The sequence below is a fragment of the Monodelphis domestica genome, chromosome 7 (genome assembly GCF_027887165.1).
Source record: "Monodelphis domestica isolate mMonDom1 chromosome 7, mMonDom1.pri, whole genome shotgun sequence".
Classification (NCBI taxonomy): domain Eukaryota; kingdom Metazoa; phylum Chordata; class Mammalia; order Didelphimorphia; family Didelphidae; genus Monodelphis; species Monodelphis domestica.
This window is the reverse complement of record NC_077233.1, coordinates 258,898,357-258,915,484: the sequence shown is the minus strand read 5'-3', so window position 1 is coordinate 258,915,484 and position 17,128 is coordinate 258,898,357. Positions and strand designations below refer to the sequence as shown.

At 37.2% G+C, this 17,128-nt stretch overlaps 1 protein-coding gene across 1 annotated transcript in view; it reads right to left on the bottom strand.

Moving 5' to 3' along the window:
* Positions 1–1,312: 1,312 nt before the first annotated feature.
* The window catches only part of EPB41L4B (erythrocyte membrane protein band 4.1 like 4B), a 267,526-nt gene continuing 251,710 nt past the window's right edge, over positions 1,313–17,128 (bottom strand). Inside the window, exons 25-26 of the mRNA XM_016423826.2 lie at positions 14,205–14,347; positions 1,313–8,079 (exon numbers count right to left, since the gene is read on the bottom strand). Of these exons, the coding sequence (XP_016279312.1) occupies positions 8,010–8,079; positions 14,205–14,347 (213 nt within the window). The 3' untranslated portion in view covers positions 1,313–8,009. The remainder of the gene's footprint in view (positions 8,080–14,204; positions 14,348–17,128) is intronic.

Sequence of the window (17,128 nt, the reverse complement as noted above, 5' to 3'; positions counted from 1 at the left end):
GATAAATTATGGCTTCTCGATTCACTTTAGACTCCCTGTTTTCCTCTGGGTTTGGGCAGTTTTAGACTTTGCTCTAAATGCATGCTTTTTGCTCGTAAGTTTTAACCATGTGATTAAAAATATTGGCCCCCATAAACACGGACTGCTGTTTTCTTTTACTTAGTACTTAGATTTAGAGATAAGATAGGGAGGGAGCAAATTCTAAGGAGACTATTTGTTCAAACAGGATCTGGACAGGTGTTTGGATGATTAGGGAAATGGAAGGAGGGTGGTGGTTGACCAAGGTAATTCTCGTAAAATCTATGTATAAATGAAATTGGAATGAGTAAGCTCAGAGGGGACACCAATTATCACTGTACCCAGGGGTGCGCTGGAGCCAGCTCTAACAGGCTTCGAAGAGCCAATTATTAAAATGTCCATGTGAGAATTTACATCTCAGAAATCATCCATTGCTACAAGAATCAGAACTTGATTTGTTGTTTTGTTGGTTGTCTAGATTTAAGGTGTTAATAAAGCAGATTAAACTTAAAAGTGTGCGTATGTTTTGCATGATAATACATGTATAACCCAGATTGAATTACTCCAGGAGAGAGTAGGGAAGAAGGGCACGAGACAGCCTGAATCATATAACCTTGGAAAACTGATGTGGAAATTGGTTATTAAAATCAAATAGACATTAAATTCTTTAAAGTTGAAAATGTTTAAAAATGTGTGTGTGCATTTTGTCCCTTCCTCAAAAGGCAGATTGTTAAACATTTACCAGCATACTCTATATTATTGCTTTATAAACAATGTTTGAACTCAGCAAGAATGCAGTAGGAGGCTTGGGGAAGGACGTTATCCCCATCTTGGTGGCATGGTGACTGCAAGCAAATGATCGTAACTATTGCTTTGAGGTGTGCAAAGTATTTGAGGTCCATGATCTCCTTTGAGTCTCACAACACCCCAAACCATTCCTCTGTGATGGAAGGGAACTTTTGCTCATGGAAAGGCTCTCTGAGCATGCTCAAATTCTCTGGCTCAGGGAGTGGCGACTGACCAATGCCACCAGGTGGTTTATGAATAAATTACTTAACATAACCAAATTGGTTTTACTAGATCTCAAGTCAACCAGATGCTGTGTTTTAATAGTCTCCTGTATGTTAGTCAGAATTTACTGCCCCACCAAAGCATTCTAAAACCAGTTTTCTCTATGCCTTCCTCATAATTAGATTGAAAATGACCAGCTGTCTGTCCTTTGAAGCGATTTCCCCCAACAGTGGCAGCACATGGGCAGAATGAAAGAAAGCAAGATGACATTCAGAAGCAGCAATGTTAGTGACTCATATTTTTAATCTTTCAGTTTCTGAAAATACAGTTTCTTTTTTTTCTCTTCAAAGTGAGTTCTTTTTTTAATTAAAAACTTAATAACCATCAACACAAACAAATAATCAAATAAACACACAAAGGAAGTAAAACTTTACATAAAACCCACAGCATTTTAACAACAGAGATACAAAGAAATCAACAAACAAGAAAACAGAAATACTTGTGCTCTGTGTTCCTTTCCACGTTCATCTGACGTTTCACTACTGTTGATGTTGTGATCTTTCTTTTTAATTAAGTTGTCCAAGGGCTCTGCTGAGCACCTCCCACTAGTTGGTATTTTTCCACGTCTCATATTCAGTTTTTAATGGCAACCTGTGATTCCATTATAGCCATACCCCATAAGAAATTCTGTCCTTTTCCAATCACTACACACATAGCTTGTTTCCAATTCACTGTCATTAACAATGGGGCAGCTAGAAATATTTTTATACATGTTGGTCCTTCTCTGCCCCCCCCCCCCCGCTGCCCCTTTTAATGATATTTTTTTAGGATAAAATCCTAGAAACAGAATAGTCAGATTGAAATAGCTTATGACTCATTACACGTTTCCATATTACAATTCCAAAATGTTTATAGGCCTGTTCATGATGCATTAAAATGTCCCATGGGGAGGTGTAGTAAAAATTTCCCACCATTACTGACATAATCTCATTCTTGTAAGACTGTAACATTTTGCTTTTCCAATTTTACTACAGAATGATTAGGTATATACATATATAAAATGTAAATATTTTCATTTTAAAATGGAACTTTTTAGCATTATACAATGTTGTTCTTCTTCTTTAATGCCTTTTGATCCAAATTCAACCATGTCTCCTCCCGTTTTTCATTATCTAGTGGTACATGGCAAATTTGGAACCACATTTTTTCTTTTATTTTGAATCACCTAAATATTTCTGGATTAAATGTGTTTTCATTTGAATTTTTTTTTAACCATTCAAGGACTTCCTCTTTTCTTATGGAAGGATTTTGTTCATTTACATTAAGTGTTATGGTGTAATTGTCAGGTTTTATCTTTTTCATTAATTCAAAGAGAATATATGTTCTCATTCATATTTTGTCTATTAACTCAAAATTTAACAACTCTACTCAAAATGAAAGTTTTTGTCCTATCTTAATGATTGTATACTTTTCTTTAACTTGGACTTCCATTTTATCAGTGATACCTTGCTTTGGTATTACCCTGTCTTCTTCCTTGTTTCCCCTTGAAGTTATTTCCTTTTTTCTATTTTCCTGAATTGGTCAACATTTAGGAAGTCAGTCAATATGATGTTTTGAGGGTTCTTGCATTTGATTAGCAATTGATTGATCTTGATTTGAGAAGCAGTACTTCTTTTAATTATTTATTATTTTAGTTTCTAGGCTTGTATGTTATTTGAAGACTTCCTTATTCTTTCAAAATTCTCTCTTTCCCCCCATATACTCATCTCTGGCCTTCACAAAGCATTTTGAATTTTGTTGAGGTCATAATTCTCTAAATATTCTATAATTCATAGACATCTTTATTTTTGTTGTGTATCTTATTTGAATTTTCTAATACTTTCTTGTCACTCTTGAAAATTCTGTTCTGATATTGGTTATTGTTCTTTGGTAAGAGATTTCTGCACTTTCTCTGGAAGCTTGGAATTCCCCTTCAACTCTTCCTTCCTCCAAAACCATACCATTGGAGTTTAGCTATAATGTGTCTAGGTATATTAAATATTGTATTCTTCCAAATTGGGGTTCTATAGATCCTTGAAATTTGTATTCTTCCATCTGATTTTTGACAGTTGTGGAAAATTTTCTTTGATCAGATAGTACAGTAAGGTGTGTGTGTATGCATGTGTGTGTGCGTGTGTGTGTATATGTGTGTGAATATTGGCAATTGGAATCAGAGAAACTGAGTTTTAAAACTTGCTTTGCTAATTACTACCTGTGTGACCTTGGGTAAGCTACTTAGCCTCTCTGGGCCTCAGCTCTTTTATTTATACCCTGGGAATGTTGAATTAGACACTATTTCATGTCCATGAGATCTCTAACTTACTAAAATATGATGTTCAGATTAAAAAAAAAGTTCTTGAATATCATTGATCGCAAGATTGCTGTGCAATATCCTCCAAGTTTATTTTCATATTATTTTCTTAATAATTTGGATAATTCAGTATCTGTTTTCAGTTTCTCTTTACTGCATACAATTTTATTTTCCACTGTAGTAAAGTCTGTTCTTGAATGTTTTCTAGAAATTTCTCAAGATCGTTTATTACATGTGGCACAATATCATCTATAAATAGTAGCACCTAAAGGATGTTTCCAAACTATAAGAATTCCCTTTCCATTTAGACTATGGATGTCCTTCAATATAATTATGAACAGCTTTAGTATATTTCTTTTTGCTTTATGTCTCATTTCATGTTAATATGTAAAGAGTCATAGAATCTTTGTGGTTTCATCAATCCCAAGAACATTATAGCACCTTCTTGCTTAGATCAACAATCATTTAAAATAAAGCATAAAAATCCATAAAGACTATTGGAAGAAAAATTACATTTGTCCAAATTATGACATGCAGTTAGATGACCAGTCCATTGAATTTAGCCCACTAGTATGTATATCTGAAATAGGCACTATGGATAGACAATGAGTTGGATCTAGACTGTTGGGAGAAGAAAGTATTTTTCATGATGCTAAGCTACTTCCAAACACAAAACCCCATTTTTTAAAAACACAAATATTCCCCAGTGATATTATGATGTTGTGACTTTTGGAATACTACAGTCTCAAAGGAATCAAAGTTGCATGTAACTCAAAAGACTATGGAAGGATGGATGGTGCATACAATTAGTTTGCATTATGTTTCTATGCTATGATGCAGCATAGCCATATAGCAAGTATCAGGGATGGAGAGATGGACAGATTTGATGCTGCGCTGATATCTATGAAACAGAATAAGTCCTATACAGGTCATTAGCACATTGGATGGATTCTCTGTGGAGGAATTATGGGAGAACATAGATTAGAACTGAACAGAAAAAGGTTTGTAATCTGTACCATTAAGAGAAAACTAATGAACACAAATCTCCATATTTGTCATTTAAAAAACTTATTCTCTACCTTTTATTTTTAAAGCAGGTTTTAATTTTAGCTTAAGTTTATCTGATCTTACTTTCTTCAATTCTTCTTTGATTTGGCTTTGTGATATTCTTATCAGTGTTAATTCTTCCTTAATTTCTTGAAATACATCATTTCTCCATTTGATACCTACCTCTCACTACCATGTGTGGATGGTTTCTTTTTCCATTTGCATTCTTTCTTCATCAAATATCATTTTTATTCTTTTGGCACTTCTGTTTACTTCGTTCATTGTAAGTTTTGGTTGATTTTTATTTTCTTAGGTTATTTTAAAGTCATTTTTCTTCCTGTTTGGATTTCTGTTTTACTTTTTTGGGTAGGGTATATGAGAAGCTTTATAATCTTGACTGGAAATCCCAAAACTCGTTCTTTAAAATAATGTTATATCACAGACTCTCACATATCAAGGTTGCCACTTTGATGATGGCTATTTTCATCAGGTGTGGTCAGACCTTGCTTGATTATATTGTTGAGAACAGTTTTGAACTGGCAGTGTTCATTTTTTCAATTTCTTAAGAAAAATTGTAATTTTTTAAAGTCTCAGAGATGAAGCAAAGTAGGTACCAAAATGACATATAAAACATGCTATGTCATTATGGGAACAGGGAATGCTGGGATTAATCTGATCAAGCAGTGAAGGTAACATTGAATGTTTTAGGACAGGTTGACCAGAAAGCTGGCCAAGGTTTTTTTTTTTTAATATAAAGTTCATGTTGTGCAATTTTTTATTCAATAGCAAGCATTTCTTCTTTGCAATGGTGCCTAGGCTTAACTTTTTTTTTCAGTGCTTTGTTTTCAATTATATTGATGCTGAGTGGACTGGAAATCATGCCACATGAAAATCAGTTGAAGAAACTGAGTATAATTAAGCTGAAGAGAAGACTTGTTGGGGTCAGGATAGCTGTCATTAAAGTGTCTCAAAAACTGATGTGTCAGATGGAAGAAGGATTAAACTTGTTCAACTCGTTATAAAGAACAATTTCCTAACCAGAGTAACCAGAGTTGTCCAAAAGTAGAATGAGCTGTTTTGTGAGCAGTGAATTCCTCATTATTGGAATTCTTCAAGCAGAGTCTAGATGACCACTTGTCAATGAGGTTGTAGAAGAAATTCCTGTTCAGTTACAAGTTGGTACAAGATGATCTCTGAGTTCCCTTCCAACTCTGAGATCCTGTGATTCCATGAAATTAAGAAGTTACTAGAGTAAACAACAACAATGAAAAAATTCCCCAAAAATGTTCATTTAGTACTCGTTACTAAATATCGTAGAGATAAATAATCTTGTTTCTTCAATTGCAATGGGAAAATCCAAAAAAGTGCTAAAAATCAGATATATTTACATAACCAGAGCTACCTCTGTGGCAGATGGAATCCCAATACTTTCACTGTCTATTGACAGTCTTCTAGACTGGTTAGATATACAGCAGCACCCCACTTATCTGGTGGTCAGACTTCTAGCAAACACACCCTTTTGGAATAGCTTTTAACCCAGAAATAAGTGGGAAATAGACGAAGAAAAGAAACCTCAGAGTGCAATGAAAACATCTGTCACAAAACCCAGGCACTTGACTCCACTTGCTCCTTTCTGAGGAACAGAGCACATCAGACTCTAATTCTTGCAAGTTTACACACAATATTCGTTTATCTGTTTTTCCCTGACACACTTCAGTTCTACCTAGAAGATTTTAATGACAGAGCCCAGTGGTGAGCAACGGAAACTTTGGACAGTTGATCTGAAGCGGGGAAAGGTATAGCGGAAGCAGACCCATTAACAGTAGAAATAATTGAGGATGGAGAACTGAGGCAACCACGAAGCCAAAGTTATACTTACAGCTAGTGCCCAACAGAGACACGCCTCCCCACATTATAAAAGAGCACATTTTGTATATCACATACTATATAGCACCTACAGCTGTCTGGAGCAGCATAGCATGGTATTCCTGTTCAGGAATAGGCAAAAAACTCTCAGCATCTCAACATTCCTTAATGAAATTAATGAGTCAAGAGACAGCTGAACAATCCATTTGAAGAGCATAGAAGTCTTTGGGAATTCAGGGAAAGGCAAAACTCAGCTTTGCACACATCAAAAAGTCCCTGAGGACATCCATCACTTTAGTACATCACAGTACGATAACTGATGTTTTTAATGATGACCCGGAGTCATTAAGTCACTAAAAAAAGATTGAATTATGTTCAGTTTTCTCTGTTACCTAAGGCAGAGAAGGATTTAATACGCTTTAGAAAGAATTCCATAAAAAAGTATTAAAATTTGAACATTTCCTCACTTAAAGGGTTAATTAAGCTTCATTTATCTGGAATAGTCACTAATGCAGTATTGATTCATTTCCCATAGCTTCCTGATAAATGAGGTGTGACTGCATATGTATCATTAGTATCAAATTGGCACCATTTTGCTTTAAGAATTGGAAAAAAAAAAGAGAGAGCATATTATATGTGACATAAACATACAGTACCTAAAATTAAAGGGCAGTGTAGCTCAGTGGAAAGATTTAGAGACAGAAGACAGGGGTTCAAATCCCAGCCTTGCTGGTTATTAGCTATGTGACCTTGCTGACATGAAGTCACTTAACTTTTCTGGGTCTCAGTTACTTAATCGAAAAAAATAAGGGTAGGAGGACCATCAGATGATCTCTAAATCCTATAATAGTCCTTAAGAGAAAGTTGCATTGGTCCAAGATTCTGCCACAACACAAAGTGTTTTAGAAATAATTTTCCTTTATAGAAAATTCAAGCAATCTTTTCCAATAATGCGTTATCTTTAAATTATAGGGTCTCTTAAATGTGACTCTACATTTGGGGTGCAATGACTAAATGTCTATCTCTGCCAAACAATTTATTCTTCTTGGTTTGTTTCCACTTAAGATATGAGATAAACTTTGAAAATGAAGTGTTTTCAGGCATGCTATGTGTACATATCTTCTTTTTATTTCATGTATACATGTCTAGATAATGATTGATGTGAAGCACTTTACAAGGTCCATTTATTTTGTGTGTGCAGAAATGAAAAAAAAAACCAGGGCTCAAGATGTAGGAATAGTTTTTCTCATTAAAAATGATTCTTTAACAAACGGCAGTAGCTCTGGGCAAATTTTCAGTTATACAAAATCAGATTTCTCTATGTCGATATCAAAGGATTCTGCACAACATTACTTTGGGCAGCTATTCACATATGTACAGAAGGATTTCTGAAAAGAAATCAGTAATTTTCCCTCTTTTTCAACTTCCTTTCCCTAGACTTACCAAATCTAGTCACAGCTGTATTTTGCAGTAGAAAATCCAAATTCTCAGAAGAAAAAAATGAATGCAATATGTAGTCCTCAGCAACACAGGAGTAGAGACTCTTTCAAAGACAAGCCAAAGAAAAGATTAATTTCAGCCAATGGTGGAGAATTCAGCAGAGTTCAACGCACAACACTGTAATGGGGCATTATGCTGGATGCACACAAAAGCTGAAGAATGTAGATCGACAAGAAGGCACCACTCCATTCTCCATTGGACAAAGAGCGAATGAATCTCAGAGTTCGGTCATCAACAGTCTTTTCATCATTTTTTCTCTCTCTAGTTCCTGCCGTAGTGTCTCAGCACTGTGAAAGAGTGAAAAATATAGTGGAGAATTACACAGACACAGTGAAAATGTATACACTTAGGACATAGGCTTATAAATAGTTCAGACCCTAGGGCATCAATTCCAAGGGAAAGGTACATAGGATCACAGAATCTAAAGCAGGAAGGAAACTTAGAGATCATTTTATTTTACTCTCTTATTTTATGAAAGAAGAAACTCAGGAAGGTCCAGGGAGCAAAGTAATTTGTACAAGATCACAAGTATATGGCATATCTGGGATGGGAACTCAGAACCTTTGACTCCAAACCCAGGGAAATTTAGCAATTATTTAGGAAATTTAGCAATTATTTAGGAAATTTAGCAATTATTTAGGAAATTTAGCAATTATTTAGGAAATTTAGCAATTATTTAGGAAATTTAGCAATTATTTAGGAAATTTAGAAATTTAGGAAATTATTCCTACTTGGGGAAACAACTGGTGCTTCAAAAGATTTAATCTTTGAAAGTCTCAGAAACATTTATAAGAATTCAAGGCACAAGGGAAAGAGTATAGAATTTTTTTTTAAACCCGTACCTTCCATATGAGAGTCAATACTGTGTATTGGCTCCAAGGCAGAAGAGTGGTAACGGCTAGACAATGGGGACCAAGTGACTTACCCAGGGTCACACAGCTGGGACGTGTCTAAGGCCAGATTTGAACCTAGGACCTCCCATCTCTAGGCCTGGTTCTCAATCCACTGAGCTACCCAGCTGCCCCCAAGAATATAGAATTTGAAATTAGAGTACAGAGTACAGAAAAAGAGTACAGAAATTAGAGTACAAATTAGAGAACAGAAATTGAAGTACAATTCTGTTTTTTACTATGGGTGACCATGGGCAAATCACTTTATTTCTAGGCACCTCAACCTCCACATTTGTAAGAGGTGGGAGATGAGTTGGATTACCTCTTATATTCTTTCCTGCTCTAATTCTAAAAGCCTATGATCTATGAACAAGTAGTAGGTAGTCAATAAATGGAGTCAAATCAATTATGAGGGAAAAAATATTCTAAATGGTCCTTTCCCATCACATGCTCTTTATCATCCTTCCTTTCTTGGTACATTTTCTTGTTGAAGGACTCTTTGTCCTTCTAAACTGAAGGCTATCTGAAATATTCTATTAGAGGTTTAGGAACTCATTAGAAAGTGCTCCTCTCTCCAAATCTAGGAAAACATTAACAACGACAAACAAGTAGCATCTTCTGTGTACAGATTAAATCCCTGCCTGTTCTCTATGTTCCAATCACAGCAAGAAAAAAAGCCTAGTAGTCACCAGGGTAGATTTCCCTATATCAACATTATAGATTAGAAGGGCAGATGAATAATGTGGGCTTTTTGGTGAGGATGGGAAAGGATGGACAGAAAACTTTAGTAAGATGAAGGATTTCAGAGGACTAAGGAACTCACTTGAACATTTTTGGCACTTTGCAAAGCTGTCGCTCAATGCTGAGAAGCATAAGATCTTAGAATGTCAGCATGGGAAGGGATCTTAGAGATGATATTGTCCAATTCTCTTATTTTATTTAGAAGGAATATTTTATTAGTTTGTGTGTGTCATATTCCTATAAAAGCTTGAAGATTGCTCTCTCTCTAGTCTTTCCTCTCTTTGCTCACATTTTATTTTTATTTACATTTTTCTTTTTATGTCACTGTTAGAAATAAATTATTTTCCTGGTTCTGTTTCTTATCTTATTACTTCACACAAATCCTTCCAGATTTCTTCGCATTCCTTATATTTATTGTTAATGAAATTATAAATTCTATTACATTGAGATGTCAATTTATATATTCATATATGAAAGTTCTTAAATAGTCATCAACTGCTAGATTATTTCCAATTCTTTATAATTGTGAATGATCGCTATATGAAGTTGTTTCCTCCTTTTTGATGACATATATGGTGAATATTTCTAGGAATGGGATTATTTTATCAAAGAGCAGGATTACTTTAGGGATTACTGTGTCTTGCCAGATCATTTGCCAAAAAACTTCTATTTGCTATTTCCTTTTCCAACATATTTTATAGAGGGGGAAACTGAGGCAAATAGGGTTAAGTGGCTTGCCACGGGGAATGGCTGAACAAATTGTGGCATAGGATGGTGATGGAATACTATTACAGTATAAGAAATGATTAGCAGGTTGACTTCAGAAAAAGCTTGAAAGGCTTATATGAACTTACATAGAGTGAAATAAGCAGAACCAGGAGAACATTGTACATTGTAATGGCAATATTGTGGAACGATCAAATGAGATAGATGTTGCTACCAACAGCAATACATTGATCCAGGACAATTCTGAGGGACTTTTGACAAAGAATGTTATCTACCTCTAAAGAAAGAACTATTGGAGGCAGAATTCAGATCAAAGTATCCTATTTTCCCCTTTAGTTTATTTGTGTTTCTATTTTTTAGTTTACTTATATAGTTTTACATAGTTGTTTATATTCATTATTGTCAATTAATAATAAATTAATAGATCGTTATATTATATAGTTAGTTATAGTTTACCTTTATATGAATATTTTCTTTTTTAAAATGACCATTGTGGAAGTATGTTTTATATGATAACCCAGATCAAATTGCTTACCATCTCCGGGAAGGGGGAGAGAGAAAATTTGCATCTTACAAAGTTCAAAAAAATATATGCTGAAAATTGTTATCATGTGTAATTGGGAAATAAAAATTTAAAAATTGACTTGCCCAGGGTCACACAATGAATAAGTGTCTGAGGCTGGATTTGAACCCATATAAATGAGTCTTCCTGACTTCTGTCCCCACACTCTATATCTGTACCACTTTGTCGCCCAATACCTAAGTTAATATCTATGAAAATTGATCCTTTGGGACTCTCTATACCCTTTTCCATTTCTCTGCAGAAACAGGAAGGAGACAGGAGCAAGGGTCATTTTATTTGTTACTTTCTTTGTTTCCGGGGTTGTCATGACGAAAGAATGCATCACCAAGTGCCCAGGCTATGATGATGATCCTTTCTCTGCAGTTAGGCTGATCCTCAGAAAGCAAACACAGTCTATTGGCTGGGACTGTACTCCAAGTCTTTCCAACAGGTTAGAACCTGTCAGAGCTTGCATTCCACTGACCTAGGTTTTGAGAACCTGACGTCCCCTCCACACCAGGAGGAGGAAGGGATTTACTTAACACTTGAAAATGTTCCTGCCCTCTGCAGTTGAGAAAACAATGTTATCTTTCTTTATTACGGCTTTATAATAACACGCTTTCTTATTTTTAACTTTGTTCCAACTGCAATTTAATTTGTTACATGGGACGAGAATCTAAATTTAATTTTGACTACTTACTATCAAATCATTTCAGCAGTTATTATTATTGGTTTGTTAAACACTAATCTTTTATGTGTATTTGTTCTACCTTGGGGATGCTTATTCTGGGCCAGTGGCAGGGTGGTATGAGGGCAGGGAAGAGTGTTAAACTTGGAGTCAGGAAGACATAGGTTCAAATCTTGCCTCTGAGACTCATAATAATAATAGCTAGCATTTTTAGTGTTTGAAGATTCACAAAACACTTTATGTGTGTTATTCCATTTGATCCGAATAACAAGAAGTAAATGCTATTATTATGTCCATTTTAAAGGTGAGGAAACTGAGATCCAGAGAAGTTAAGTGACTTGCCCTTCACTAATAAGTGTCTAAGGGAGGATTTAAATGCAGGTCTTCCTGACTCCAAGGACATCATTGTATCTGCTATTTTACTTAGCTGCCTATAGCTGTGTGACTCAGGGAAAATCAATTAACCTCTTTGCATCTCTGTTTCCTGATTTGAAAAATGAAGGGATTGGACCTGATGACCTTTATGCTCTCTACCTCTTCTAGCTCTGGGGTCTGTTTTAATGTGTTTTGTTTTGTTTCTGTTTATTTTTGTTAAATATCAGATTTTGCTTTGTAAATCCTTACCTTATGCTAGAATGGATGCAAGCATCCATTCCAAGAAAGAAGAATGGTAAGGGCTGGGCAACTGAAGTCAATTGATTTGCTCAGGGTCACACAACTAGATTTGAACCCAGGACATCCCATCTCCAAGTCTTTCTATTCCCTCTGCCACCCAGCTGCTCCCAAGAATCAGATATTTTGATGAAAATTTTTATAATTTTATATTGTTAAAGTATGAAATGGGAAGCGCACCCTCATTCACTTTTTTCTCTCCAATTAACTTATCTATTTTTCTATACAAATTTCACTATCATTTTATCTAGTTCCATAAATAAACTCACTAGTGTACTTATATTAAAATAATTATTCTTTTTTTTAAACCCTTACCTTCTATCTTAGAATCAATACTGGGTATTGGTTCTTTTTGTCGTTGTTGTTGTTGTTGTTGAAAACTTTATTTAATTAATTAATTTAGAATATTTTTCCATGGTTACAAGATTCATGTTCTTTCCCTCCCCTCATCTCAACCCCCTCCCATAGCTGGCACACAATGGGTTTAACATGTGTCATTGATCAAGACCTATTTCCATATTATTGATATATGCACTAGGGTGATTGCTCAGAGTCTACATCCCCAATCATGTCCCCAGTGACCATGTGATCAAGCAAATGTTTTTCTTCTGTCTTTCTGTTCCCACAGTTCTTTCTCAGGATGTGGATAGTGTTCTTTCTCATAAGTCCCTCCAAATAGTTCTGGATCATTGCATTGCTGCTAGTAGAGAAGTACATTACATTTGATTATGGGTATTGATTCTAAGGCAGAAGAGCAGTAGGGGCTAGGCAATGGGGGTCAAGTGACTTGCCCAGGGTCTCCCAGCTAGGAAGTATCTGAGGTCAAATTTGAACCCACGACCTCCCATCTCTGGGCCTGACTCTCAATCCACTGAGTCACCCAGCTGCCCCCTAAAATAATCATTCTTATTATATTGATCTGATTAAACCATGAGTAGCAAATTTCCCTCCAGTTATTTACACTTGTATTTCTGTCCATATAGTTTTATGTCTAAGTTAATTCCTAAATGATGAAAATCATTGAATTTTGTTTGTTCAATTGTTTTAATGATGCAAAAGTCCTCTCCAGTGTTCATGACAATGTGGAAGCAATACAGAAATCTCAAAGAGGAGGTCAATGGAGCAAAAGTTCTGGTATGACCTACCAAGCCAGGAAAACTCTAAGTAAGGGCCCAGGGACCAGCCATGCCCGCTATCCAAGGAACAGGTTAGCAAAGTGTAGAGCAGCTCAACACCAGCTTCATGAAGGCTTCCAGAGTCACCTGGGACTTGAGCAACTTGACAATTGAAAAAAACACAACAAAACCGAACCTAAGAAGCCCTTGTTTGGTACTGAGGATTATATTTCTTTAGTTCTTGTTTGAATCATTATTATTATTCCTTTTTTTGTGGAGCCTAGTTTTTAAAATTTAATTTAAAAAATTTTTCCCCATGTTTACATGATTCATGTTCTTTCCCTCCCCACTCCAGGAACTGGCAAGCAATTCCACTGGGTCATACATGTGTTGTCATTCAAGACCTATTTCCATATTATTCACTTTTATAACAGAATAATTTTTTAAAACCAAAATCCCAAATTATATACCCAAATAAACAAATGAAAAAAAACTCATGTTTTCTTCTGGATTTCTACTCCCATAGTTCTTTCTCTGCAGGTGGATAGCATTCTTTGTCATAAGTTATTGAGCTTAGCTTAATCAACTTTTAAACTGTTGTTTTTAATATGTATACTTATATATAAATGTGAATGTGTGTATATTTGTGTGTGTGTGTGTGTGTGTGTTTGTGTACACATACATAACAATTTACTTTGTATTTAAAAAGCCAAACTGGCTGCATTGAGCAATCTTCTTTGGCATCTCAGCTAAAACAGAAGAGAAACTTGACTTTTCTTGGAGCAGTGAATCAAATTGCACACACCAACATTTAAAGAAATCATTTAAGTTTGAGACATTCAAACAATTCAATTCAACTTCAGAAATCTGGTTTTCTTATAATATCTATCTTGATTCATTCCAGTAAGTGTAAGAGAGTTACACGTTATGTAACCGTGTATATCCAGAGCTCAGCTCAGTGCCTGGCATAGAGCATATTGTTGGTGTTTAATAAAGCTTTATTGATTGATTGAAATACCTGTCTGGCAGAGAAATGGGCTTTCGGGCAAATATTGTTTGCACTGTTGAGACTGTTTCTGCCAAAGGCCTCATAGTGGCTTTTGGAGTCAGTGGGGAGGACTGCCCAGCCTTACACTGTAATTTGCTTTCTCCAAAGTCTGCCTAAGGATAAAAGAGAAAAAAAGAGGAAATTAAGCTTTTGCTTCCCATTTTCACCTTGTGAGCTTCTCCATAAGAACTTGGGATAACAATATTTTCTCATGTAAATACATTTTGACTACAGGATCCCAGGCTTGGATGGACATTAGAGATTATCTAGTATATTCCCCTCTTTTTATATATAGGAAAACTGAGGTCCAGAAAAAAGCAAGTGACTTGTCCAACTGGATACAGCTAAGTAAGTAGTAGAGTCAAAATTCAAACCTAGCTTCCATGAGTCCAAATCCATGCAACAGATCATTGGAGGTATTTTTCCCTTCTTCAACCCACCTACCCTCTTGGTTGCAGAAGCATATGGCAATGGTAGCCAGGTGCTTTCACATGATCATAGGGGGGAGTTTAAAGTCATTGTTTTTGAACCCCAAACTCCTACAGGAGAAGAAAGATAAGCAGCATGATCCCAGAATATATTCTTATGGAGGTAACATCAGTTTGGGGAGTTGTCTTGTAGGGAACCCCAAGTTGTAGAGTTCCTGAGTTTAAGGATTTGGATAGCAGGTCATCTACAGAGAGAGTCACTGTTCACTGGTTAACCGATTAACTGCTTTTCTATGGGCTTACTAAAAGCAGGGTGTTATTTTTGAGTCGCTTCAAGTTATGCCTGACTCTTCATGACTCCATTTGAGGTTTTCTTCATAAAGATACTGGAGCAGATGGCCAATTCCTTCTCCAGCTCATTTTACCTATGAGGAAACTGAGGCAAACAGGGTTAAGTGACTTGCTCAGGTTGACACAGTTAGTGCCTGAGGCCAGATTTGAATTTAGGAAGATGAATCTTCCTGACTCTAGTGCTTTCTATCCACAGTGCCACCTAGCTGCCTGAAGATAGATTCCACCATTAAAGTAGATTACCACTTGGAACACTAGCACAGGACATACCCAGCTGTGCCACATTTGCTACAATAGACGTGTCAGTTATCTCTGTATCACCATAATAATCTGCTCCTAAAAAGGACAGATTCAAGTCTCTCCAAGCCACGGCTCAGCGTGAGATCAGGAAGATGCAAGACCGATGGTGGGAAAAAAAGGCAGAAGAAATCCAGCGCTTTGCTGATACAAAAAATTACAAACAAATTTTCAGTGCCCTCAAGACTGTCTATGGGCCATTAAAACCCACCACCACTCCCTTGCTATCCTCTGACGGTGACACTCTCATAAAAGATAAACAAGGCATCAGCAACAGGTGGAAAGAACTCTTCAGTCAGCTTCTCCACCGACCCTCTTCAGTCGACCAAAGCGCCCTTGACCAGATCCCCCAAAACTGCACCACTGAACAACTTGATGTCCCTCCTTCAATAGAGGAAGTCCAAAAAGCCATTCAACAAATGAGTGCAGGCAAGGCACCCGGTAAAGATGGGATCCCAACCGAGGTGTGCAAGGCCTTAAATGGAAAGGCGCTTCAGGCATTCCATATAGTGCTGACCAGCATATGGGAAGAGGAAGACATGCCCCCAGAACTCAGAGATGCCTCCACCGTAGCCCTATACAAGAACAAAGGCTCATGAGCAGCCTGTGACAACTACAGAGGCATCTCACTACTCTCCACTGCCAGAAAGATCCTCGCCCGTGTTATACTCAACAGACTCCTGTCATCTGTTTCAGAGCAGAACCTGCCTGAATCACAATGTGGCTTCCGATCAGATCGCAGCACCATCGACATGGTCTTCATGGTGAGGCAAATGCAGGAAAAATGCCTTGAGCAGAACCCGAGTCTCTACATTGTCTTCATAGACCTGACAAAGGCGTTTGCAGTGAACAGGGACGCATTGTGGGTGATCCTCAGCAAGCTCGGTTGCCCAGCAAAATTCATCAAACTGATCCAGCTCTTTCATGCCAACATGACAGAGGAAGTCCTATCTGGTGGAGAGACTTCCAATCGCTTCAACATCTCCAATGGCGTGAAACAAGGCTGTGTCCTCGCTCCGATACTATTCAACCTATTTTTCACCCAAGTATTACGACATGCTGTGATGGATCTAGACCTGGGCGTCTACACCAAATACCGACTGGATGTCTCACTATTTGACCTTCGCCACCTGACTGCAAAAACAAAGACAACAGAGAGACTCATCCTGGAAGCTCTCTTCGCAGATGACTGTGCTCTCATGGCCCACCAAGAAAATCATCTTCAAACCATTGTGGACAGGTTCTCCACCGCAACAAAACTGTTTGGCCTGACTATCAGCCTCAGCAAAACAGAGGTGCTGTTCCAACCTGCACCAGGGAGGCCAATGAACCAGCCGTGCATTACAATCGATGGCACGCAGCTTTCTAACGTCAACACCTTCAAGTACCTGGGCAGCACCATCGCCACGAGGTCAATGTCAGGATCCAAAAGGCCAGCCAGGCACTCGGGCGGCTGCGCTGCAAAGTCCTCCAACACAGCGGTGTAAGCACTGTGACGAAGCTCAAAGTGTACAATGCAGTGGTCCTCAGCTCGCTCCTGTACGGTGTGAGACATGGACACTGTACCGGAAGCACATGAAGCAGCTGGAGCAATTCCACTCTGATCAATCATGAGGATCCGATGGCAGGACCGAATCACCAACCAGGAAGTCCTCAACGGATTCAACTCCACCAGCATCGAAGTCCTGGTCCTCAAAGCCCAGCTACGATGGTCTGGATACGTCATCCACATGGACCCACAGCGAATACCAAGACAGGTATTCTATGGTGAACGGTCAGCTGGACTCAGGAAACAAGGCCGACCAAAGAAAAGATTCA